At 52.7% G+C, this 26,132-nt stretch overlaps 7 protein-coding genes across 7 annotated transcripts; 5 read left to right on the top strand and 2 right to left on the bottom strand.

Moving 5' to 3' along the window:
• Positions 1-1,809: 1,809 nt before the first annotated feature.
• Triagg1_7089 (uncharacterized protein) lies at positions 1,810-3,843 on the top strand (the record flags this gene model as incomplete). Its single annotated transcript, XM_062901786.1, has 2 exons — positions 1,810-2,404; positions 2,468-3,843. 2 exons carry the CDS (start codon positions 1,810-1,812, stop codon positions 3,841-3,843), a joined length of 1,971 nt encoding a protein of 656 aa, XP_062753911.1.
• Positions 3,844-10,794: 6,951 nt separating this feature from the next.
• Positions 10,795-13,505, top strand: Triagg1_7088 (uncharacterized protein; the record flags this gene model as incomplete). The annotated part of the gene is made up of 2 exons (XM_062901785.1): positions 10,795-12,025; positions 12,118-13,505. The coding sequence occupies 2 exons, from the start codon at positions 10,795-10,797 to the stop codon at positions 13,503-13,505; spliced, it is 2,619 nt and encodes an 872-aa protein (XP_062753910.1).
• Positions 13,506-14,623: 1,118 nt separating this feature from the next.
• On the bottom strand, positions 14,624-15,833 carry Triagg1_7087 (uncharacterized protein; the record flags this gene model as incomplete). The annotated part of the gene is made up of 2 exons (XM_062901783.1): positions 14,624-15,373; positions 15,426-15,833. 2 exons carry the CDS (start codon positions 15,831-15,833, stop codon positions 14,624-14,626), a joined length of 1,158 nt encoding a protein of 385 aa, XP_062753909.1.
• A 342-nt stretch (positions 15,834-16,175) lies between these two features.
• On the top strand, positions 16,176-18,962 carry Triagg1_7086 (uncharacterized protein; the record flags this gene model as incomplete). Its single annotated transcript, XM_062901782.1, has 1 exon — positions 16,176-18,962. The coding sequence occupies one exon, from the start codon at positions 16,176-16,178 to the stop codon at positions 18,960-18,962; it is 2,787 nt and encodes a 928-aa protein (XP_062753908.1).
• Positions 18,963-19,351: 389 nt separating this feature from the next.
• Positions 19,352-19,929, bottom strand: Triagg1_7085 (uncharacterized protein; the record flags this gene model as incomplete). The annotated part of the gene is made up of 3 exons (XM_062901781.1): positions 19,352-19,525; positions 19,619-19,734; positions 19,833-19,929. 3 exons carry the CDS (start codon positions 19,927-19,929, stop codon positions 19,352-19,354), a joined length of 387 nt encoding a protein of 128 aa, XP_062753907.1.
• A 1,640-nt stretch (positions 19,930-21,569) lies between these two features.
• Triagg1_7084 (uncharacterized protein) lies at positions 21,570-23,097 on the top strand (the record flags this gene model as incomplete). Its single annotated transcript, XM_062901780.1, has 3 exons — positions 21,570-21,927; positions 21,987-22,169; positions 22,235-23,097. 3 exons carry the CDS (start codon positions 21,570-21,572, stop codon positions 23,095-23,097), a joined length of 1,404 nt encoding a protein of 467 aa, XP_062753906.1.
• A 542-nt stretch (positions 23,098-23,639) lies between these two features.
• Triagg1_7083 (uncharacterized protein) lies at positions 23,640-26,021 on the top strand (the record flags this gene model as incomplete). Its single annotated transcript, XM_062901779.1, has 1 exon — positions 23,640-26,021. One exon carries the CDS (start codon positions 23,640-23,642, stop codon positions 26,019-26,021), a length of 2,382 nt encoding a protein of 793 aa, XP_062753905.1.
• Positions 26,022-26,132: the final 111 nt, after the last annotated feature.

The raw sequence follows: 26,132 nt of genomic DNA, 5'->3' as shown, positions 1-26,132 counted from the left end.
ATACAGCCATGAAGACTGTTCCCCCTGTCAAGCTGAATTAAATCTGCATGCTATTCCCCAGAGTGACTTCGTGTATGTATATGCCGAATGCCCCTGCTATTACCACACTCGATGACGCACGGAATCTGTTTACCTGCAACTCGCCATCTACCTGCATATCTCTCGACCACGTCAAACTGGCGGTATGAAACAAATGTGTTGCCCAGTTGCTAGGCTTCGTGGAAGCTGGTAACAAATCCCATTGGCTGGCTTTGAAGCAAGAATGCAGATGCGAACCAGTTTGAAAAAGGGGGCTGCATGAGTGATGGGATGCCAATAGAATGCTGCTGAGGCATATGTCAGATCCACCGCTTCATAGTGCAGCCTCAGTTGCGTGTGTGTACAGTAGGAGCGCACTTTACCTACGTATTGTGGCTCATAACATCTACAGACTTCCGTCCATTTTACTTTGACTTGAAAGATCAGCACGGCTTTCGTTATTGGCACTCAAAAATAGAAACAGAGCCCGGAAGAACGACATAGCGATGACGATTAGTCAAAACTCTTATCACAGCCCGAGTTTGCGGGGGGACACACAGCCGTTGTCATCTTCACGAGACTTGGTGGCACACGCTGTCAGGTACGGCGTGGCTAGCACATGACTTTTGCCACGGAAAGGCTGAGCCAGGCCTCCGCGAAGCCCTGATTTTAATTATAGCAACCACAGCCTTTCTCAGGCTGGCGATGTACTCGCGCTTGTAGCCGGTACTTTGCAGTGACCGCATTCAGTTGCGCCTCACTGTGCCAAAACACTTTGGTTGTTCAAGGTACTCAATGAACAAGCCGCAAATGGGAAGCAGATGCATGCATTTACTCATGCCATTATTCCATCCCTCGTTTTAAGAATATGAATGACTAAGCACCCAGCTCCGGTCAAGGGGCGTCTTTCTGTCTTCCAGAAAAAGGATTGCGCTGTTTGTCCCCAGCGCAGAGAAGCGGTCAGTGAAACCAGCGCACAGAAAGCACAGCGCATCGGCGGAGGCGAGACGTTGCGTTGCGTCCGCAGAGGAGCCGAGCAGGAGAAGAGGGGAGCCAGAGAGAGATTCCAGCAGCGTCCAGCAGTGGGGGTGGAGCGTGTCTAGGGGCCTTTAGTGGCCCGTGATTTTCCCTCCAGCACCCGCTGGCCCAATCAGGCACCCGTCCTGGGCATGGAAGAGATGCAGGGCGCCGTGATCCAAAGTCATGCACTGTTTAAGAAGAGGCATGAAGAGCTGCTCCCGTAATTTGGCATGGACTGCGGATGACGGGAAAGAAGAGATGAAGAAGAAAAGAAACAAGGAAGACAGCGAAAAACGGGAGCAACAAGCTGCAGCCACGGAGCATCAATCCGTAACAAAAAAGGGACCTGCTTGTGCCCGCTTTCGTCACCGCATCACCCCCGAGTGGCTGGACTGTGATGTGGTACCTCTGTACTGTACGAAAATGTACTCCTGCAGTACGGGTACCTCGCACGCACACGGCGCCGAACCCTTGGCAGAGGTACCTTTTTTCTTGAAACTCTCCATGCCTTTAAATTGCCCACCGACACATTCGAGGTGGAGCCCAACCAAGCAGACCAAACCCTCGTGGCCTGTTATCCCTCCTAAACGCCTGCAGTTCTCCTCTTCACCACCGGCCATCTCGCAGCATAATTATAATTACCTGATATTTATCCCATAGACGAACTTGTTTGGCGCTGCGCCAGACGGCCCCGTTTGCGCGTTTCACCACCAGTAGCTCACCGACCTCGACCTCGACGGAAAGGCGTCCTGCATCCTCTTCCTCCTCGACATGTCTACGGTTGCAAACAAGCCGCCGGTTATCGCAGTCGGCCGAGCGACTTCAGACATTGGCACTTCGCCTCCAAAGCCAACCCATACGCGAGCCCAATCCGTGCGCTCGGCCACGCCCACCGGACAACACGTCAGGACAAGATCCGTCCATCCTGTCTCTGCCCGCGCCGCTGTTGCCCGACGAGACACGGCCATGAGCAACACAGACTCCGACGCCCGGGCGGCCACTGCCGCCGCGCTGGAGGATCTCCAGCAGCGCCTGGAAAAGGAGGAGAAGCAGTCGGAGCAGAACAGGCGACAGGCCGAGGTTCTGCAGTCCAAGCTGGACGATGCCGTCAAGGAGTCGGCCAAGCTCGAAGAAAAGGTTCATGAGCACGATGAGCTGATCGAGACGCTACGAAACGAAAAGAGAGAGGCCGGCCGCAAGATTCGAGAGATGGAGACAATCTACGAGGCCGAGCGGAGCGCCATTCTCAAGGAAAAGGAGGAAATGGCAACGAAAGAGGAGGAGATGCAGATGGTGATTGCACGATTAAAGGAGACCCTAGCCCAGAAATTGAGTCTCGAGGACGATCCGAGACCATCGAGGCAATGTAAGCAACGTTCCCGGTCGACATCAGTCGTTGGATCTCACGCTAATTCTGAAATGTCTACAGCAGCTACCGCCTCGCCCTCGCTTGATGGCAGCGGCTTCGCTCCCCCGTCCTCCCTTCAGCGAAGCGATTCGCGAAATAGCTCCAAGCTGATCCTTCAAAAGGACAAGCTTATTGAGTCCCTGCGCCTGGAGCTCGCAGAGGCCCAGATCAAGCTGGTGGAAACCGAGAACCAGGGCGGAGGCAGACTGCAAGAGGTTGAGCGTCAGTTGATGGAGGCCCGCATGTCCAACGCGCGCCTCATGGAGGACAACGAGAGCTATCAACTGCTCCTCCAGGAGAAGACTCTCAAGGGAGACTTTGGCCAGAGCGACTTTAGCTACATGAGCCCAACCGTGAACCATGAGGCATTAAATGCCCTGGAGGGCAAGGCAAGCGGCTCCAGCCTTGCCGATGAGCTTTCGGACGCGACACAGTCCGAGGGCGAGTATACCGTTGACCACCGCCGCCTCGAGAGCGAGCTCAAGGCTCTCAAGGAGAAGAACAAGGCCCTCACGCTATACATCAACAAGATTATCGAGCGCCTGCTTCAGCATCAAGACTTTGAGACAATCCTGGATCAATCAGCAGACATGAAGCCCCCATTGCCCGAGAAGGACAAGGACCTTCCACCACCGCCGCCCATTGAGAAGCCGCAGATCAACACGCAGATCAACACGCAGATCAACACGCAGATCAACACGCAGATCAATACGCAGCTCAACGGGTCCGTCAGCCCGAGGCTGAACGGATCGTTCAACAACCAGCTCAATGGGCAGCCCATCCTGCAGCGGACTAGAACTGCGCCCATCATGGCGGGTAGAACACGACCGCGCCCATTCTCAATCATCCAAACCTCTGATGGCACTCCGTTGGACCATACCGACCCCGACAAGGCACCCAGCATCCCCATTGGTCTTGGCCGGATAAACAGACGTTCGCGACCCGTGAGCGATCAGTTCCCTGGAGCTGCATCTCTCGTTAGCCAGATGTACAGAGGTCCAGATAGCCCTGCCTCGCCACCACTCAACCAGCGGCACTCGCACGCTTTCTTCCCAACCGCCGGCGTGATTGGGACTCCGGGTCGGATTCCTAGCGGTAGCCAGGCTCCTTCATCCGGAAACTTCCCAGGCACGAGAGGCGAGAGAAGTGAGACATCAAGCCTAAGCGGCGAGTCTGGCGAGATCTCAACGCCGACGTCACAATCGCCACCGCGATCCCACTCCGACAAGCAGAAGACTTTCAGCGGCGGCAAGCCGCGCCCGTTGAGACTGGTCCAGGAGAACCCAGATGCCGTCAAGGATAACAACGCCAACAAGCGGGCAAGCTGGATCTCTGGCTGGGGCTGGGGTGGAAAGAAGGACGACAACTCGCCGGTAAGCCCTGCTATCCCAGAGTAGGACGAGAAACAAAAGAAGGGGGGAAAAAGAATGAGCCAAAGTTGCTTTTTGAAAACTTGGAATCACGAGGGAATTCGGATAAGGCGTCTACCACGGGAGCACAACAACTACTTCGATATTCAACGGATAATTTTTTTACACTAGGATCAGTATGAATGCTTCTTTTTCGACATCAGGGATGATACGCACGGCAAATAACGATAACAACGACGCAGTGGCCAGACCGGCGGGCAAAGCGGGTTTGGATAACCTCTTTACTCATAGACATCCTTGGACAGACGACGATGACGACAAATGACAAGTAAATGACTTGCAAAACAGTTTGATATGACATATATAACCTTGTCTGGTACTCTTTTTTTTTTTTTTATGTATGACCTTTTTTCTCTTTTGTCACTTATACTATTATTATTGGAAGCTGTTGTTACGAGAAGGATGATGGGCCGCGTCTTCTATTATTGGGCTATTGATTGACGAAAGATGCTATGTATTGGAACGAAAGGGAAAAACAACGACGTGCATTACATATACATACAATGTACAGACAGATCACATATGCGGGTAGGTAACCTAGGTAGTTTTGTTTGGTGGAAGTTGATGATGGGGGGTGATTTCTGATTTTCTTTTTTTGTTTTTCGTTGGATTAGGTAGCTGTTTAATTGATACATATTATATATCTTATATCTTACATGTAAGCCATTGACAAGCACTTTGAAGATGGAATTTGCCTGCATCTGCATATGTACATGGTGGAGAATCCTCCGAGTTGTCGATGATGCTCCTGGGATTCCTGGGCATGCAGCAGCATCATGTATGGTAAACAGATTCAGAAGGGGATCAAAAATGAAAGACCATCAAGTCGTCTCCTCATTCATCACAGTTTTGAGGCAGCTCGGAGATGCACAAACGAACGAGGCAAACGCGTACGGAGGATTTATTATCCACATATATCATATATCAATAAGGGGGGTTGGGTGGGCTTTTTGCTTGCTGCGCGAGACTGCAGGAGCTCGACTCGAAAGACGGCATTTTGGGAAAATTGCATAAAGTGGTCTGGTGTTTTTTTTTTTTTTTTTTTTTTTTTTGCTCGCCAATGGATATGTATTACATATAGCACAGATGCTTGCACAAAACAAAATCGGTTCAAAGACTTTGGTGAGCTGTAGTATTTTTCTTTCGCGTAGGGCGTTTTGTGGTTTATTTACGGAGTATTTTACCTTTTCTTTTTTTTTTTTTTGTCTTAATTGATTGACCGCTTGTTACATGTCAGTTGGGATAACGCCCCCCAAGGAGAGACAGTGACCTCTTTTTTTTCCCCCTTCTTTTTTTCTGTTTCTGTTTTCCCCATGGTCCTGGTGATGCTCTCTTTTTACGACGTCTCTCCACTTGGTGGTCTTCTGAGCACTGTGTGTGTGTGTGTGTGTGTGTGTGTGTGTGTGTGGTGCCGTCGTTGTATGCAGCGATGAGCAAAGGTATGCAAGGTTATCTCCTTACAGCACGATTGATGCCCAACGTGCGATCACGAGTGGGATGGCCACTGTCCTTTTTTTTTTTTTTTGGTCGTTTGTTTCGGAGTGAGGGACCCGTGCATGCGGGCGTGTGGACTGTGTTGCAGTAAGGCGGTGAGTGAAGGAGAAAGGTGGCTTTGGCTAACTACGGTAAGGTAGAGGAGAGAGAAAAGAGGTAGGGGATAGTTTGTAATGGAGAAAAAAAAGGGTCTTGGGACTTGTGAGGTTTGGGACTTGTTGGGGGTGTTTTTTTTTTTTTTTTTTTTGTTTAGGCGCGATGCGGGAATCGCAAGGACAGAGGCGTGTAAGTTGAGAGAAATCTACAGAGTGCTACTGTACATACTGCTTCAGGCAGGGGACCTTGACGGAGTGAGTGGTGGCTCGTACGAGTGGCGGCGTGTAAGTAGATTTTGGCGGCTGAATGGGATAGCTGTTGATGTATGTAGTGTGATTGGGGACAAGATGGGAAACTATGGAGTCGAAACTAATGTACGGCGTATGTGTAGGGTTATTCGTCGACATGCTCCATGCGTGCGTACATATAGACTATCTACATACAGGCAGTGTGGCGATGGGATTTTATCCTGGCGGTTGATCAGGCAGTCGTTCGCTTAACGATGGATTGGCAAAAGACGGGCGTTGCTGGTGTCCATATCTTGGCCCCCTAGTGTTGACTTACGTGAGGAGTCGATATCAAGATGCCTCACTACCTTGGTACCTACTACCAAGTATAAAACGCCTTACTAATGTACTAGTATGCTATTATTATCAAGACCATTGTAGATTGTAAGCTCTGGTCTGCATCCTTTCGGCTTCAAGCCGAATTAGACACTCCTCGAGCAAACCATTTCGACAGCATCCTTACCACACTTGTATGCCAGCAGGAGGTGTCTCGGTAGTTACATGTAAGCGGGCAAAGCCTTGGTGGGACGACATGGAGGCGTGGTCACCTGTGCAGAAGCCCAGAGGCCGATAGGCCTAGATTGACATTGGATCGTACGGATTGGCATATGAGTGCAGCTGTACACGAGATGGAGGGAGGCGTTGGGAGACACGGGTGGCTTGTCCTGATGAGGTTTTGGATACAGCTGAAGGAGCAATTACTCATATATGGTCGCGGGACATGCGATATGCTCCATCCTGCTAGGACAAAGGATGATACTGGTGTTACGATAATGGTTACCGATTACTACTATATTGGTAGAGCACTCTGCATGAAAGATTCCTATCAAGCGCCGAGTTTGCTGGGCTAGGGTAAGCGAGAATTGAGTGCATTCTTCACATAAAGAATTCAGCCACAGATGAGGGTGAGCCTGGAGGTGACTAGCCGGTAGATGAGTAGTACGAGTACGTAAGGAAGATACTACTACCTCTGTGCGATACCATCACGGGATAATTCACAACACGACTAAGAGAAAGAGGGACCAAGGGGAAAAAAATTGAGAAAAAAAAAGAGAGAGAGAGAGACCTTTGCCCATCCAGGCCTAACGCAAGGTCGAAACGCCTGCAAGCCCCCAAGCGGGACGGCAAGGGGCAAAAAAACGCAGGTTAGGGCCATGCGCCTACTATGGAAACAAGAACAGGGGTGGCATCTATCGTGTCGAGCTGTGAGAGGCTGGCGGCAGAGGCTGATGGGAGAATCCTGCTGGGGACCGGCTCCAATAGGGTCAGTTGCTTTTGGGGGTGCCACTGCAGAGGACAGAGGCAGAGGCAGACGGACAAAGTGGGCTGGGGTGGTCGTCAGCGAAGGTTGATAAGAGTCAGTCATCAGGCAGAGGGGGAGAAAAGAAACAAAGAAAAAAAAAGAAGAGACGAGAGACAAAAGAGGTCCCTTTTTTGGGGTGTACGGCACGTACGTGGACGAGTACGTGTGCTTGCCTCTTGCTCCATCTGGTGGTCACAGGTTGGAGATGCCGTCGGTGTGATTGGAGACTCGAGGGCGTTCATGACCAAGCCCCCGAACGATGTGTAACAGTCGTGTTGTATTGCGGGTGGTGATGGGCATTCCTTGGTGTTGGCGGTGTTGGTGTTGTCAACATGAAGCCAGTGCTAAAAGAGCGAATCAATCTCGGCGGGCGGATGGAACGGGACGGGCCCGAGTGCTGGTGGCAGCTTGAGCCTAAACTGGTCTGTTCATCTCCATGTATCAGACTCTGCTTTGTTGGCGTTGGCTTTTCTGTCTGGCTGCGACTATCATGTGTTGACGAGCCATCCATTGGGCCGTTACCGACAGCCGCGCTGGCTGGGAGTGTCTGTCGTCCCGGTTCTTTTTATCGGGAAATCTTCATCCCTATGGATGGGCCGGCCGGGTTGAGCCATTTTACCAGAGTAGGATTGGGTTGAGATTTAAATTGTCTACAGTACCTACATGACTTGCGCGCGCAGGGCCTCATGCAGACGACGTTTGCTTTGGTGCTCTGGTCTGGCAATTTGCCCGTTGAGTTATACAGACCGATGGATGGGATGGTGAAGCAGATGGTGACAAGGGACGGCCCCTGGCATTGGCCGCCCTTAGCCTCTTGTCGCTGGAAATCCTGGGGAATGGATCGGGGTATCCTAAAAATCCCTACTGCCTTATTTGGGCGCTATCGGGCATCGACTAGTCAGAGGTGGCATTTCGCATACGTGATACTGACACATAACATGCGTACATACATGGAAATGTACAGTACTCGTATGCAAAGCACCTGCTAGCCTGTTGCTGGAGCTTTTTAATCAAAGCACGGAACTTGTTGAACCGATTGAACGCGGCTCGCGGAGTAGAACCCGCGGTTAGGGGGGTTTCTTCCTCCTCTTCTTCTTCTTGACCGTGTCTTGGTCGCTTGCTCGCTGCTTGTTGGGGGAGCTCTGTGGAACGCAGATTCACGAGCTAATTAGCACGAGCGTTTCGACCCACGGGTCGGCATCGATTCAGAGCCCTAGACAGTCTTCTCAGACATTCGCGAGGCCCTGCCCGTATCCGAGGATGCTATACGTAAAATGTGCCGTGGTGCCGACAGGTTTTTGTTTTGGGCGCGGGAGTGAAACCCATCCATACAGTTGGGAGGTGGATTCATGTTTGTTGTTGTCCATGACGTGAGTGGATCGGGCGAGCTCGAATCGGGGGCCGCCGCGAGCCTGTATTTGCAACCACCCATTTCATCGGCATGGCGTGGCTGATTCCAGGTTTTTCTTTTTCTCATTTCTTTTTTATTTTCTCCTTGCTTTGGGGGCCGCAGAAAAAAAACAAATAAATGAATGAATTGCCGGCTTCTGTTTGGGCAAGGCTCGGTCGGCACCGTATATGCTTCATGACGTCCTTGCCCAGTAATGGTAATGGATGGTCCTGGTGTCTTTTGTGTTGCTCCCGCGGCTCCAGCGCGACTCTCGACCCTGTACAGTATGTCGCATTTGTGTCGTCGAGATGGTGCCATGTAGTGAAGCCGAGCGGTCAGATATAAGAAATCAACTGGACGGCATGAAATTGGCCAGCCCATCCCGGGATGATCAAGTGCCCTAGCCGTGACTCTATTTGATGAGCTGAAGAGCTTGGTGGAGGACACCATCTACCTGATACCGTGGACTCGACGGGCGTGTCTGTGTCCATTGGCTCACGGACCGACTAGCTGCAGGCTCTTTCTGCCTTCCGAGTGCCACCTGGCAATGTTGTGCTGCAACTGGAGTCTCGTCTCGTCGAGAGTGTGCTTGGAGGAGAGTGAGTAAACAGAGGCCAGCCAGTGGACAATTGACCCATGTAACCTGTACATTGGGCTAGCGAGGAGATGCTGGCACAGCAGTCAGCAGACCAGTGCGGTTGTGGCACTGGCCAGGTCTCTGCCCCGTACCGAAGAGGTTGGGCTTTGGACCTAGCGGCTTTTGGCGAGGTTGCTAATGCGCTGCTGGTGCAAAACATTGGATTGATTCAATTGAATTGCATTGCATTGAATTGATCCAATGCCCTCCATGCGAGGTTCAATTTGGCACCGGGTCCAGATCCCATGCCCTGGTGAACTGAATTGAATACTGGGGGATTGCAAGGCACTGTATTACGATTACTACTAAGGCATTGATAGCAATTCATTTGTTTGTGACAAACGGTAAGACGAGGGCAATCAACGAGTCAGCCAGACATTCCGGCGTTTGATGTCGTAGATTTGCTAGTCTGCGCAACACCCCCGAACGCTGGTTATCTGGCTTGTCAAAGACCGCGTCTTCTACTATCGCTGTCTTCTCCTACTCTTTCCCGTATCCGTATCTGCAATCAAGTGTGTTATAAGGGCTGCCGTATCAGGTACCTACTAAGTACGAATACTAAGAAAATCCTCGTATGATACACGTACTCGTACACCACTGGCCCTCGTACCTTCAAGTATAGTGCTCGAGTGAAACCATTGAAATCCAATCCTCCCTACTCTAGCCGATGGAAAAGGAGACAACTATTCGCATGTCGCCTTCCCCTTGGTCCCCTAATCGAATGGAGCACCGTAGGGCTCTCTCCTCCCATCCTAGGCCCTACCGCTGGACACAGAAAACCGGAGCTCTTGGTGTTGCAACAAGCCCGTTTTTTCATCAACCGACCGCCGAATCTCGCTGTCTCACCTGTGCCAATCACAAGTCCCGCAGGCGCCTGGGTACAAGCCCTCTACTTCCCCCACGCACTGTACTTGGTGCTACCGCCAGGTCGCGGTGCTTTGCGGCCAAGTCGCATGTACTTGTACATGTGCTCATACCACCTTGGGTACCCTCCCGTCGGCTCCAAGTTCCCTCCATGGAGTTAGCACCACTCCCTCTCCTCGCCTCTCACAGTCCAGTCTCACAGTCTCACTCATTTTTTCTATTTTCTTCTTTTTTTTCTTTTTTCTTCCCCTTCCATCGTATTCCCACACCCTTCCATACCTTCCTGCTCCTGGTGCTAGCGCGGCCCTGAAGCAAAGTCCCACCATCTTGGCCAACCCGATTTGATTGTGTCATCTTTTGCGCACTTGTTTCCGCTCCGCGTCCCAAAACCAAAGGCCCCGTTCTCTGGCCCGTCATCCTCTTCCCCGGCTCGAAAATAATATTCTCTTTTTTTTTGTCATTCAGTTTCTGTGCGAGCTTGCTTCCAGACACTCCCTCTGGGCTCCATCTGCTGCACCGCTTGAGCTCCGCTGACGCCCCCCCGCGAGGCGAACCCATTGGCTGGCTTCCAGGATCCAGCCAGAAACACCAAGAGCTAGTACGAGTACGACCACGCAAGGGAAGAAGGGCTCGACGTTGGGCATCGCGCTCCATCCGATCCTCCCGCATCGCAGCTTTCGGCGAGCCAACCACCATGAGCCGGGCCTAGGCCGTCAACCTCGCACCCGTTCCCACTCATCAGAACCAAACCAGTAACCAGCATCCCGAAGCACCAGCACCCAGTAGAGGCTTGCCCCGTTGGCATGCATGCTCTGCGAACCCACGACTTGTTTCCATATCCACAGCCATGAACAGGCCACCGGCTGCTGCGACTGACGGCGAGGGCGCCACACAGGCCGGGCCCGACATGGCGAATCATCAGCCCACACCTGGTGCGCCAGAGTCCGGTACGACGTCCAGCACCAGTGCCAATCCAAGTGCCAATCCAAGTGCCAGTGCCAGTGTCAGTGCCGCTGCCAGCGAAAGTGCCACTGCCACGGCGACGTCAACACACTCGTCCGCCAGCGACTCCGTCACCCATTCACCCATGGGCTCCCGAGACCCCTCCCCGACCCGTCATCCCCGGAGAGCAACATCAACGTCGGGCAGGATCAACGGCGCAAGATCACGGAATAACAGCCACAAGGCTCAGAGTCAGAGCCCGTCTCGCCAGGTCCAGTCAACCTCAACCCTCGGCGGGCCTGCCTCCGGTCTTCGAAGCCTCTCCGCGACCACCACGCCAACCCTCGTGCCCGTGACCGCCACCCAAGACTCGCAGATCCACGTCCAGGCACCCGCACCGCAAAAGCCTGCACTGTCGTCCGAGTTGAGAGACACCACGAAATGGCCCGTGTCGCCCCGTGTACGCTCTCCTCCTCTGCAACTGCTTAGAAACGGCAGCACCACGCCTCGCCTGAGCGAGCAGGATCCTCCTCTTATCAACGTACAGCACCCTAGCCCATCTCCCGTCCTGCAAGATTCATCTCAGTACCTGGCCACCAGCGAGAGCGAAGCCGAGGACCTACACATGGCGTCCGGTCTCCGATCTCCGGGCCGCGGGCCTCTGGAAACCGTTCAGGAAGTCAGCCAGCCCAATGCTCCAGCCCGCTTCCGCCGCCAGCAGGACTCCCCCTTCTTCGAACCGGCTGGGGAAAAGTTTTCATACGCCGCCGACAATCTATCAGATGTTGATGGAGGCCGGACGTTGCGAGCCAGACCTATGCTTCCGGGTCATGAGAATGGCAGCGACAGCAGGGCCGATTCAAGGAGAACCACCTCTGTCCCTCCGCCCATGCTCTCGAGGCAGTCGAGTGCCGTTATGCTCTCCAAGCAAGCCAAAGCCAGACCTGAAGGCTCTACGCAGACTATGACGGTGGAGACCGAGACCGTAGCAAGCATTCCCCAGGTGGCCCTTGCCGTAGGCCCAAAGCCCGACGGCATGAATGGAACTCTGAGAACGAAGCAGAGCACGGAGACTATCAAGCCCCCCAAAAAGGAAAAGAAGAGATCCCGCAAGCAACCAGTAAATAGTGGAAATGGTAAGTTCCTCTTGCCTCTGTGTTCATTCAAGCAACCAATTTTCATTTCCCATGAAGCAATTTTCTTTGCTCTTATGCTAAACTGTTGCTAGGGTCATCCAAGGCGGACATCTTCGAAGCCAAGATTGCCAACGCTGTCGATGAAGCTAACACCTCCGACTCGGAAGAAACATTTGTCTATGATTCTAACCCCCCAGACGTTGGCGACCGAGTCTCGCGCCGCTTCCACTCTCGCACCCCCAGTGCAACATCTATAGTCAGCCAGGGCGACCGCCCCAACATGCGGGCCATATATGGTATCACGGACAGCCATGGCCCTGCACCTAAGAAGAGCATGAAGTTCTCCAATACTTACGTCAACGGCCCCATCAACGACGGCATGTTGACCGGCGACGAGGATGGCAGGGGAACTGGCCGCAGTGCGAGCGGTTCTGGCCGAGGAACTGTTCGGCAGCATCACCACATAGGCCGCTGGGGTCGACAGCCAGGCAACGGCCATGTTTCGCTCTTTGACAATGAATCACCTTTCCAGAATACGGCCAGGCCCAAGGTGGTCAACTCTCGTCACTCTTCTGGCCCCCCCAGTCCGAGAAATCACCCCTCCATGCGGGGACCCCTGAACTCTAAACGCTCAGTCATACACATGTCCTCGAGCTACGATTTGGACGAAACCACTGGTGCAGATGACGAGCATACTCCTCTCCTCGAAAACGGCCGCAGAGCAGGGCGATTCAGGCGTGGTCCGCACAACTTGCGGCAGGCCGAGTCACAGTCGTACTCCAGGAGGTCGTCGTATCTCAATCGGTTTGCCGCCTGCCTTGTCCTTACCATGATGTTCCTCTTGGTCATTACGGGTGCCATTGGCTTCATGTTTGCGACTTCTCAACCCCTAAGCGACATTGAAATTGTTTCCATCCACAATGTCGTCACCAGCGAGCAGGTTCTCATGTTTGATGTCACCGTCAAGGCGCACAATCCCAACATTGTTGTTGTCACCATCGATCATGCGAACCTGGAGATTTTCGCCAAGTCGGAGTATGGAGGTGCTGATTCGGACTGGTGGGAAAATCCCGAGGGGCCAGAAGACAACTTGGTACGTCCGTTTGACGACCCTGTCAATGATCCGACTACTCCTGGAGGCGAGGACGAGACGAAGCCGAATATACTCCTTGGGCGTATAACCGAATTTGACAGCCCCCTGACGTTTGAGGGATCACTCTTCCATCAGGGCCTTTCCTCGTCAACCGGTGAAATGCAGCTGCCATACCCTGGGAATGGGACGGCGGGCGGCTCCAAGCGCTGGGAGCGAATTTACCAGAATGAATTCGATCTCATTGTCAAGGGCGTGGTGAAATATACTCTTCCCCTGAGCGCACGCATTCGCAGCGCTACCGTCTCTGGACGAACGACTGTCAAACCGAACTCGGCCAACAACCCACCAAAGGAACCCAACATCACAGCGATGAATTTCGAGGCATAAGACGGGAGCATTTACTTTTTGAGTATGCTACGTTAATATTGCGTTGTTTTCTCCGTGGATTTTTTTCCTCTTCCGGTTTTTTTTCTCTTTCAAACATTTTCTTTTGGCTTGTGTACATTGAGCGCGCATAGCGAGGTTTCCTAAGGAGCAGTGGCGTTGGATTGAAATTTCCAACCATATCATGGCTTATTCGGTTATTGGCAAGGTCAAAGTTGGCCCTGCCGAGGTGTTTTTTTGGGTCTTTGTGTGTTGTGTTCAGACTCACAAGGAGGGGGAGAGGAGAGTCTCTTCCCTTCCCTCTTCATTCTCTTTTTCTTTTCTTTTCTTTGTTCCTTTTCTTTTACTTCTTTTGCTTTTATCTTTGGTTTTGATGTGGCCTACAACCTCTGGCAGAGACGGAGATTTCCCTTCTAAACACAAATGTACAAGATGAAAAGTAAAAAACAGGGAGCACACGAGGCATTCGGATGGAGTTTCTTTATACGCAACATAGATGAGCAAGTGGCAACTACCATTTTTGTAATTGTAACGGTTTATGATAGGCGGTCGATCCCATTCACACACAGTTTCTTTTTATTTTTATTCTTATTTTTTTATTTTTCTTTGATAGGAGGAAAAAAAGAGGGGATGGTGCAAGCAAAGTCTTAGAACAAGGAGAGCGTGTTGATGCCCGAGATATTTTTACAGTACAGCAGAGGCAGAAAAGATGCAGTGAACAAAATGATTTCAACGATGACGATATTGATGGATGTATATATTTTTTGGTAGACTTGTTGGTAAAAAAAAAATGAGTTGTTATAATTGCTTATATTCGAGTGCTTGAAATAATATGTGTATTGTGAAGGGATAAAAACGTGATGCTTCTTCGAATGCCCATTTCAAAGCTCTGTAAACGCCTAGAAACGCCCCACTCGCCAAACCATTTTGTGAATCATGAAATACCTTTGTCTTCTAGCTAACAAAAGACGTATTCTTCGTAAAACGCGTGCCCCCCCTGAAACCACTACATGTCGTGAATATCAAACCAACAGAGAAGACACAGCTCAAGTAAAAAGAAGAGAGGAAGGAAGATGGAAGAAAACAGAGAGAGAAAATCAAGAGTGTGGGAATCGGGGGTTTTATGAAAAGTGAATGCCCTCCTCGTTAAAGGCAAAAAGAAGACGCAAAAAGTCGTTTTCGTCACACTTTCCGGATCGCTTGTCGGCCAGCTCTGTTACGTCCTCGAGGACCTTGCGGATCTTCTCGCGGACGAGCTCGGCGACCTTTGTCTTCTTGCGCTTGCTCTTGGTCTTGGGGGCGTTGGCGCTGGCGGATTTGAGATCCTTGAAGAAGCTGGGGGTGTCTTCGTCGCCGTCGTCAACGTCCATGCCAGCGTCCTCGCCGTCGTTGGCGCCTTCGTCCATGTCCATGTCGTTGTCGTCGTCTTCTTCTGCGTCGCCCTCGACAACGCTCTCGTCGATGGGCACGCCGTTCATGGCGCACCAGGTGCGGTAGTTGCGCTCAACCATGGCGAGGACCTCCTTTGTGCCCAGCCAGGAAGCGCGGAGAGTCTTGTTCTTGCGGACGAAGCACACGCGGAGCAGGCCGTCCCATTCATCCCAGCTGACGTTGGGCCGGTCCTTGCCCATCTTGGGCTCGATGCGCACGACGGAGGACTCGACCTGGGGAGGGGGCCTGAAGTTGTTCTTGCCGACCTTCATGATGTGGGTGATTTTGGCCCAGAACTGGGCGTTGACGGAGAGACGGCAGTAGAGGGCATCGCCGGGGCGGGCTGTCAGACGGAGGGCGAATTCGCGCTGGAACATGAGGACGGAGCATCGAGGGGGGTTGGGCAGAGAGAGGAGCTTGAAGACGAGGGGACTCGAGATCTAGGTCTGGTCAGTATCATATCACAAAACACAGAGCCTGATTGAAGCATACCTGATAGGGAGTGTTTGAAATGCACACGTCAAAGGCTGGCAGCTCCGTCTTGATCACGTCTCCCAGCAGAACCTCCAGTTTTCGCTGCTCCGGCTTTCCTTGCACTCGCTTGGTCACTTCGGCCGCCATTCGAGGATCCAACTCGACGCAGATGCATTTCTTGGCCCGCTCGAGGATGCGAACCGTCAAGTTGCCGGTACCGGGACCGACTTCGAGGACCGTGTCTGTGGGCTTGAGGAAGGCCTTTTCGACAATGGCGTCTGAGACACCGGGATTCTTGAGAATGTGCTGGCCAAAGTTTGTGTTGAACTTGAAGACATTGTTCGTTTTTGATGAGCTTCCTCCGCTGGGCTTCTCGTAGGGGCCGCTGGAAGCGTTGTTGCGCTTCGCTCTGTCGGCTTTTGCCATGGTGGAAATGGGATCTCTGGTCTATTACAATAGTAAATGCAGCTTGTTGGCGATATCGCGGGGACGAGGGGCGATGGACTGGCGGGAAACTTTTTTTTTTCTAAGAAAATTATCAAGATGTAATTATCGATAAGCGGAAATGTGGGTACCAGATATGATATCACGGGTGTGGATTTATGGTGCTCTTCCCACCCTTCTGCCTATAAATCTACACCCGCCGGAAGCTCCCTTTGCACACCTCCGACAAGGCTATGCTGCCTGTGGCTCGCGACAGATGCTCTTTTTTTGCCATTGTCAACCATCGCTGTAAACACCAACAGTCCGCTTCACAAGGCCAGAACGATGACGTCCCGACGCGACTTTCTGAGCCAGCCGGCTCCGGAAAACTACGTCGCTGGCTTGGGTCGAGGTGCCACCGGTTTCACAACCCGATCCGATCTTGGACCTGCTCGTGACGGCCCCAGCGAGGATCAGATCAAGGAGGCGCTTGCGAAGCGCGCTGCACAGCTTGGCCTTGTGCCCGAGGGCAAAAAGGGCAAAGACAAGGAGGAGGAGGAAGACGACGAGCGGTACCAGGACCCCGATAACGAAGTGGGACTGTTTGCTGGCGGAGTCTACGACAAAGAGGACGAGGAGGCGGATAAGATTTGGGAATGGGTAGACGAGCGAATGGACCGGCGGAAACGGCAGCGAGAGGCTCGCGAACAGGCTGAACGAGAGGAATACGAGAGGAACAATCCCAAGATCCAGCAGCAATTTTCAGATCTGAAGCGCGCTCTGGCCACGGTCTCGGACGATGACTGGGCTAACCTGCCCGAGGTGGGAGACTTGACTGGCAAGAACCGGCGGAGCAAGCAGGCTTTACGACAGCGATTTTATGCGGTGCCGGACAGTGTGCTTGCGGCTGCGAGGGACTCGGGAGACATGGGCACAACGGTGGTCGATGATGGCGCAGCGACGAGCACAACGGACGCATCCGATGGCACAATGACCAACTTTGCCAAGATCGGTGCTGCCCGTGACAGAGTGTTGAAGTCAAGGCTAGAACAGGCCTCACAAACTGCCGGTGGCGATTCTGTCATTGGAAGCTCGACCAGTATCGATGCGCAAGGATACATCACGAGCCTCAACAAGATGCAGGTGAATGAATCACAGGCGCAAGTCGGAGACATCAATCGAGTGCGAGAGCTGCTTCAATCGGTCGTCAAGACAAACCCCAACAATGCCCTGGGCTGGATCGCCGCGGCTCGTCTGGAAGAGCTGGCAGGCAAGATTGTTGCTGCGCGGAAGACGATTGATCAAGGATGTACCCGATGCCCCAAGAGCGAGGACGCATGGCTGGAGAATATCCGATTGAATATCGACTCACCAAACGCCAAGATCATCGCACGGCGAGCCATCGAGGCGAACAACCGCTCTGTCAGGCTTTGGGTTGAGGCGATGAGAATGGAGACCATACCCAACAACAAGAAACGAGTCATTCGACAGGCGCTGGACCACATCCCCGAATCTGAGGCGCTGTGGAAAGAGGCTGTAAATCTGGAAGACGACCCTGAAGACGCGAAACTGATGCTGGCAAAGGCCACGGAGCTCATCCCGCTTTCCGTAGACTTGTGGCTTGCTTTGGCACGATTAGAATCCCCCGAGAATGCGCAAAAGGTTTTGAACAAGGCTCGAAAAGCCGTACCTACGTCCTACGAGATTTGGATTGCAGCTGCTCGTCTACAGGAGCAGCTTGGCCAAGGACAGAAGAGCGCGGTCATGAAGCGAGCCGTCCAAGTTTTGGCAAAGGAGTCGGCCATGCCGAAGCGTGAGGAATGGATTGGCGAGGCGGAGAAGTGCGAGGAAGAAGGTGCCATTACCACTTGCCAGAACATCATTCAAGAGACCCTGGGCTGGGGGCTGGACGAAGACGACGACCGCAAGGATACATGGGCAGAGGACGCCAAGTCAAGCATCAACAGAGGCAAATACGAAACGGCCAGGGCCATCTACGCCTACGCCCTGCGTGTGTTTGTCAATAGCCGGACCATGTGGATGGCCGCGGCGGACCTTGAGCGGAATCACGGAACGCGCGAGTCCCTGTGGCAGGTCTTGGAGAAGGCGGTGGAAGCATGTCCGAAGAGTGAAGATTTGTGGATGATGCTGGCCAAGGAGAAGTGGCAGTCGGGAGACGTGGACAATGCCAGACTGGTGCTCAAGCGAGCGTTTAACCAGAACCCAAACAACGAGGACATCTGGCTGGCTGCCGTCAAGCTAGAGTCAGAGAATGGCAACGAAGAGCAGGCCCGGAAACTGCTCGAGATTGCACGGGAACAGGCACCCACAGATCGCGTCTGGATGAAGAGCGTTGTGTTTGAGCGGGTATTGGGCAATGTCGAAATGGCACTTGATCTCGTGCTCCAGGCATTACAACTTTTCCCCGCAGCAGCCAAGCTATGGATGCTAAAGGGTCAAATCTACGAAGACCTGGGTAAGCCGGGCCAGGCTCGAGAGGCATACAGCACGGGCGTCAAGGCGGTCCCCAGATCCGTGCCCCTGTGGCTTCTCTACTCTCGCTTGGAAGAAAGCGCCGGCTTGACTGTCAAGGCCCGTTCGGTTCTGGACCGAGCACGTCTGGCCGTGCCCAAAAACGGCGAGCTCTGGTGCGAGTCGGTTCGTCTTGAGCGGCGCGCCGGCAACCTGTCCCAGGCCAAGTCGCTCATGGCCAAGGCGCTCCAGGAAGTTCCCAAGAGCGGCCTCCTCTGGGTCGAGCAGATCTGGCACCTGGAGCCTCGCACACAGCGGAAGCCCCGCAGTCTCGAGGCCATCAAGAAGGTGGACAGCGACCCGATCCTCTTTGTGGCCGTCGCGCGCATCTTCTGGGCCGACCGCAAGCTGGAGAAGGCGCAGAGCTGGTTCGAGAAGGCTCTCGTGCTGGACGGGGACTGCGGCGACAGCTGGGCTTGGTACTATAGATTCTTGGTGCAGCACGGCACGGACGAGAAGAGGGCGGATGTGGTGACCAAGTGTGTGCTCAACGAGCCGAGACACGGCGAGGTGTGGCAGTCTGTTGCGAAGAATCCGAAGAATGCGAAGAAGAACGCCGAGGAGATTCTCAAGCTCGTTGCGGCGGAGCTGGAGCAGTGATTTGGGAGGGGCGTATATATGGTTTAGAAAACGGCACGGGAGTTTGAAGAAGGGATATGATTTTTTTTTTGTGAAAATTATCTGTTATTATTTTGAAGCGTCTGGCATGTCGCCTTCTCGGCTGGTGCCAGAGCTGCTTGGAGCAATCTGTGGTGTTACACACCTACTAGTATTCAGAAGACAGAAGATGACATAGTAGGCCCAATGAATGGGATATGATTCAATTACTAGTTTGCTCATAGCAAAGGGGGGTCTTGATCTCCCTCTTTCATCAATAAAAAAAAACATTAGGTTACACGGTATAGATACAGTCTTTGCTGCGTCTTCCTTACCGACACACGCCGCCCATTTCTCTCCTCAGCAATCTGGCATTATTTTCAACGGGTCTTTCACTTGCTGCTCCCTCCAAACCAGCCAGAGATGCCGCTCTTGGCTTTGGAGGCGCCTTGTTCCACTTTCTGGTCAAACTTGTCGACGGCTTTTAGAGCTTCAGCTTTGGCGTCCTTGGCGTATGCTTCGGTGTTCTTCCTGAGCTTGGTTGCTTCTTTGTCTGCGTCGGCAAACTACGAAAAGAAAGAGAAGCGTGTGTCAGCAAACAGTTCTATTTTCAATAAATGGTAGTGAAAAGAGCTTGAAAGGGGGGAAAGGAAGCATACAGCCTTGTCAATCTTTGCGCCGGCTTCTTGGCCGTAGCCCTTGAGGTTCTTTTCGGCGTCGGGAGTCTCGCCGGGGAGCTTGGCCCTGATTTTGCCGGAGGCTCTGTCCATGTCACCTGGGAGAAGAGATGAGGAATCAGTATTTGGCGGAGATGGTAGTTTGCGATAACATGCGCAAAGGGGAGAGATATCGAGGGTGGGTTAGATTGCATACTTTCAAACTTCTTCTCGGCTGCCTTTGCATTGCCGCCGGCGCCGTAGAGATAGTAGCCAGCTCCGCCGATGGCAGCGACGCCGAGGTACATGGGCATTCGTGATTTGGACATGATGGTGAGGCTTTTGGTTGTGTAGTTACACTGCGATGTTGTGTTGTTGAGTAGGATACGGGGTAATGTTGGCTGCGTGGCGAAATAGCAGAGGTTGTATGTAAGATTTGAGATTGCTACTAGTACGCGGTAAATTCGGAGGAGGGGGAAATAAGGTGGGAATTTGAGGAGAGGGAAGGGAGAAGTGTTTTGGAGAGATGTATATAAAACGGGATGGAGGGACGGGCTCAAGCAGATTGGATTGGTTGATTGGAGAAATATGTAGTTTTACGGATTATTGTTCCCGGTGCTGCTAAGCTGGAAACAGATTTTGTAACAATTTGGCATTTGCTGCTGTATCGATTTACATAACATGGACGGACTGGATAACTTCATAATGACGCATTTGGATGAACTTCGTGATGGTGATGCAAAGATGGTGACTTGGATATACATGACGTAGTGTGGCAGCGGGAGCGGGGCCTCGAGTACAAGTACCCCGGATTTTTGGAAAAGCATGTGCTAATGACATGTGTATTAGTACTAAGGTAGAGAAAACTATTATTGAACCGTTGAGTCAGTAGGAGTAAGACAAAATCCAAAAGTGAAGGAGAGAAAAAAAAGAAAGAGAAAGAGAAAAATAAAGGCATTGTGAACAGGGGCCTTGGAACAACACCTGATGGGCTGTTTCAGCGGAGTGCATGGATCTGTTATCTGCAGTCGGAATCAAGAGGTACACGTACGAGGATAGATGCATCAGTGTATCAGGTGTACAGTAGAGCATCGATGGCCCTACGCTACAGCATGCGCCATTGTCGATCCCCTACAAGAACCCCACTGGAGCATCTCCTCTGGTGCCTGTCTGTTCCCTGGAAATTGAGCAGACGTGCCCAATGAAGCCGCTGCAAAGGCCTTTTAGCGCGCCGGCTGCAACCCTGCCATTACATCATGGCGGCCTCACGCGTCAAAACTACAGGCAGAACGCAGCTCTGTGGCATTTTTAGCTCATCCATGGATCCAACTAACGATGCCTTCAATCACGTACGAGTACAGCAACATGTCGAGAGATAGATTCCCCTTAGCTATACTCGATGTATGTACTGTAATTATAGACGGTAGATGGCATGATGCATTAAATGCATTAACATCAGACGGGACTAGTGCTGCAGCTGCATCGCATCTCCCCACCTGCTGGGGTCATTTATTATAGTACTTCCCAGTCGCCGCTGTTAGTGGCCGCAAGCAGTAAAACCTGCTTCATCCAGCTGTCTGGTCTGGTCTGGTCTGCTTGTCCAATCTCAACTCCTATTGCTGCTCGTGGAGCGTTGCTGTTTCTTCGTGCTGGAGACTTCTTTCCTCCTTGGCTCCTCTATTTCTCCATCTCTTTCTCTAGAATCCTTTTATAATTATTCCCTTTTATAATACCAGACGATCAAGTGGTGACAGTTACTTGGACAATACATCGCGGCCCTCCCCTTTCAAGCCTGCTACCTGAGTCGATGACGTGAATCCAAAGCCCTCTGCCGATCCAACCTCGATCCGACCCGATCCATACCTCAGCTCCTTAATCCAGAACCTCTTTACCATACTCCTTGTCCATTTTTGACAGCGAACTCCCTCATGAATTGTCGGCGAAGGTAAACAAGATGCACGGCTCCCGCCGCGCTGCCACTTTGCAGCCCAGCGATTACGATCACGAGATCACAATTACGGATGATGAGGAGGCGCCATCGCTGCAGGCCACAAGCTGTGAGGGCGGAGGCCTTTTTCTCACAAACACCTCGACGCGCTTGCTTTCAGATCGGGGGGCAGAGACAGAGGAAGAACAAGGGCGGCCGTCAGAACAGGGCGAAAGAGCGCAAGGAGGAGATCCAAGTCATCTGCAGCCGATTGCATCAAAGGGCAAGGATGGCGGAGCTTCAATCTACAAGTCAAACACAGCAGGGACCGCCAACAACCTCGAGCCCTCGCGTTCTAGTGCAAGACCATCGATTGAGATTCACCGTAGGTTGCGTTAGGTACAATGCGTTTCGCCACGGAACAGGCTAACACCTGAACAACAGCTCCAAGCGGCGACCTCATTTCGCCACATACCTCGAACTGGGACAACCGCTCAAGGCCAAGGTCGAGAGAACAACGAGAGACGGCCATAGACATCCTCTATGAGAATGAAAGAGGGGGGTTTTTCTGTGGCGTTGGTCTCTTTGCCAGCGCAGCTCTCGGCGGACTTGATCCCACCCCCTGGAGTGAGTAGACTCGCAGACGAACATGATGTAGACAAGACTCACAATCTGACTTACTCTTCCGCTAGCCAATGCATACCACAACCCGTCCCCCACAAACATTCATACCGCGCAGGTTCCCGATCCTTCATGGGAGTGGGCATGGCCTGAATGGCGCGTCAACAAGCAAGATGACATGGATGAAGACGGCTGGGAATATTCTTTTGCCTTTCAGAAATGCTTTTCGTGGCATGGACCGAAGTGGTGGAACTCGTTTGTCAGGCGGCGTGCCTGGATCCGTCAGAGGGCCAGGAAGCGACCAGAAGATGGTTCAACCGAGAACATGCTTGCTGGAGTCGACTATTTTCACATCCGCCCAGCATCCGTTCTCAGCCCGCGATCCCAGAGCAGTCGAGCCAGCAGCAGGGCCCCAAGCAGGGCCCCAAGCAGGATTAGTATGACACAGGCATCGACTGCAGAGGGGCGGGAACGACCAGATATCGAGGATATAGAAACCCTTCTTCAGGTTCTCCGCTCTGCCAGGATTGATCGAGAGAGGAGAGAGGCCGTCGAGAACTATGTCGCACACGCAATAGATCTCTCAGAGCTGCAGCATGAAATGCACGAAATCATGTCGCTGTTCATATTTCAGCAATCGCGCAGGCAGCTGTTATCGTACTTGATGCAGATTCACGAAGAGACTGAAAAGGCGTGGGAAGAGGACAAGAGCCTCGAGTTGAAGCATCGCAAAGAGGCCCTCGACGCCGCTGCAAAACATGCTGAGGAAGAAGTTTGCAAGCTGGCTTACTGGAGCGACGTGAAGCAGATGGCTGAGAGCGGAGAGCTGCGAGATGTGAACGGTTCTGGCAAAGAATTGGGAGCGGATCCCTGGCAAGGTCTGGACAAGAGTGCTCCAGAGCCTCCCAGAAACGGCAAAAAGCCAGAGCACTGAGCCTCGGCTTGCTTCTGGAGGAGTTATACGGGTTTGAGCATATACCCCTTGTGTTTGAAAAAGAACTTGATTGAGCTATAATTTGAAAGCCACGGGTTGGGAGGTGGCGATACTGGGCTCTTGGAGCTGGCGTTGTACATGGGAGGAGAGCCGGGAGGGATTGATGGAGCTATTGGGTTTTATTTACGCATTTACTTGCATGAGAGCGCAGCATCTGGCGATTGGGTTCGAGACTGGCGCAGCAGCACCCAACAGTTTGATTTTGATAGTCGGATCGTGAAAATAAATGTCTGTGATTCGGATTCTCAGATTCTCTTTTTTGGCTCTAGGTTAAGTTGTTGATCGTAGGTGGACATTGAGTGAAGTTGCATGGGCAAGTAGCACGTGACAGCAACCCAAAAATGCAGAGGCAAAAAGAAACACTGGAAAATCCTTATCGGTTCTTATCGGCCGTGCAATTCCAATTCCAGTCCTCATTGATCATGGCCCATCTGCCTCCCTCTGCCATCATATAAAGCAACAACATGCGCACCTCATGACCAATGCAAGGGATCAAGTCGATTTGGAGGACTCGGTCCCAATTCATCCGCCCAACAGCATCTCGTCCACCTCATCTGCTTCCATGGCGCACCGCGGCGTCTCTTCCGCTGACGCTGGCCGCGGCTCGGCGATGTGCATCTTCAGCCGTCTCGACGAATGAATCGGCACCTGTGGGATCACAAGATGCTCTCGCAGAAGCTGGGACGACTCCCTCCGACACTACAGCCTCGCCTGTAAAGCCCACAAGCCTAAACAATGCTCGGAATCGCATGTTTAGACAAGCCTTTCAGGATAATAGCCAGGCGCGGAGGGAGGACGTGGAGCGGAAGCTCACTTCGCCATTTGTCCCCACGGTCAGGGACTATCCGTCCGCACATGCCGCTGAGGAGAGCAAGGTTCACGCGCTGCAGGTGGCGAGGGTGCAGGCTGCGTTTGACGTGATATGGCGGCATTTTGGTCAGGCCACGCCGGACTGGTCCGAGACGTTTAACTTGCTCAAGAGGATGATGACCAAGAGGAGCGAGCCGTCGAGCATGGCGGCTATGAGAATCGTTCTGCCCAAGTCGTGGAAGCTGGAGCTGGAGAGCAAGAAGATTGAGTTTGTGGATTCCACGACGGGGTTGCTCGCAAAGCTGCGTGTTTCGTCGGATCACCAGGACCCCTCTGCGATTATCCTGCGCGGAAAGAGCTCTGTGTTGGCGAATGCGGCGGAGGAATTGGTGGCTGCGTGTAAGGATGTTGAGGTGTATAGACTTGGAGAGGTTGCGGCGTTTGGCTACGAGGAGAAGCGCCTGTGGCCCGCCATCGAGGACGCGGCGGATGGAGGGTCGTTTATTCCCGAGGACAAGCTTGATAACATATGGGTGCATCAAGAACATCAGACCTACTGGATCGATTCGCCGTACGAGCAGACTCCTAAACCGGAACAGTGGACAGTGGAGAGCCTGGACTTGTACATTACGATGCTTGTTTGTGGCCGGCTGCGTCCACACCTCGCTCTGCGTTACTATGTAAGGCCGGAGAAAGACGGCACCTTTGTCGATACGGATGGGATTAGAATCAAGCTCATCATGGGTGCTCTCACGGACGACGGCGCCAGGGCCTGCATTACACCGTCAATTCTAAAGATGGCCATGTCGTTCATGGCCCACAAGGGAGGCCATCGAGCCGACGCAGATCGACTGCTGACTTTGGCGGAGGAATGGGGCATTCCCTTGGACACGGAGGTTTTCAACATCATGCTTGAAGGCTACGTTACCAAGCGTGACGTTTCTTTTTTCCACTGGCTGCTTCGAAAGATGGAGCAGCGCTATTTCCAACCAAACGCTCGAACGTGGCTGTTGTTTCTTGAGCTTGTCGAAAAGGAAATTGAAAGGAGGCAAATCATTGTGGCAATGTACGACTTGGGGCTGTTCCAGGACCCGGCCACCCGCAGAGGAATCGCGAGGATCATGGCCACGCACGACGCCTACGTCGCGTTCAGGTCGGGGAAACGGCTCGACGCTTTCATGGCGGAGCAAAAGTCGCGATATGGCGATGACTGGTTCACGGCGGACGCCATGAACAGCATCTTGACAGAGTTCTTCCGGTTCCACGAACGGGACAATCGCCGCTACGACGAATTCCGGAGCCTCATTAAGAAGCAGTCTGAAGACGGCCGCAGGATTGGCGCCGATACTATCAATCTGGTGCTGGAAAAGTGCCTTGCGTACAAGGACTGGGATACCGCCATTTGGGCGCTCACCAAGCTTCACGAGTCGGGGTGCGAGGCGGATGCTTTGACGTACCAGTACGTGATTCGGCTGGCTATTAGGATGCAGCTGCCGCATGCTCTCGGCGTGGCCGTCTTTTACGCTGCGTTGGAGTATAAGCTGAGGGATCTCACGCGTGTGATTCTTCGTCGTCACCTCGTTGACCATGTCAAGGATACGTTTTGGCTACGACATAAACCGAAGCTGCTGTCGAAGGAAATGGGGCGTCTTATCGTGAACCAAAAGGCACAGGGGCTGTCCAGAGTCGTTTCCCGTGTGGAATGGGCTATTAATCACGCCTGTAAGGGGTATAAGCCGGCGAAACCCCTTGTCGAACTTCTTGACGTTGCTCAGCGGACCAAGGATTGGCCGCTGATTCTACGGCATAGGTATCCTCAGTCTTTCCAGTACGAGGGCGCCGACGCCCCGACGGACGATCTGGCGGTTAGGATGGAGAGCGAGGTAGCTGGGGGGAAATCGATGAATGTGCACTTGAACTGGCATTTCGATCCAAAGACTATGGTGCAGAGGTGGAACGAGGAGAGGGAGAAGAAATCCCAGGAATGGCTTAACCGGAATAGAAGGAAACCCAGAGATGAGCAAAAGGCGCCCCAGCCCAGAGGAAATGCTTGATGAGCCGAGAAGGCAGATGATGAACTTGTACAGGGATTGGGAAAGGCGGCATGGAACGATATGATATGATATGAGACGAGCAGCAGTGCTACCCCTTTTCGACTGTTTTTT

This window comes from Trichoderma aggressivum, assembly GCF_033847375.1.
Source record: "Trichoderma aggressivum f. europaeum strain CBS 100526 chromosome Unknown scaffold_030, whole genome shotgun sequence".
Classification (NCBI taxonomy): domain Eukaryota; kingdom Fungi; phylum Ascomycota; class Sordariomycetes; order Hypocreales; family Hypocreaceae; genus Trichoderma; species Trichoderma aggressivum.
Note: the sequence above shows the minus strand (reverse complement) of the source record. Positions and strands in the feature narration are given on the sequence as shown.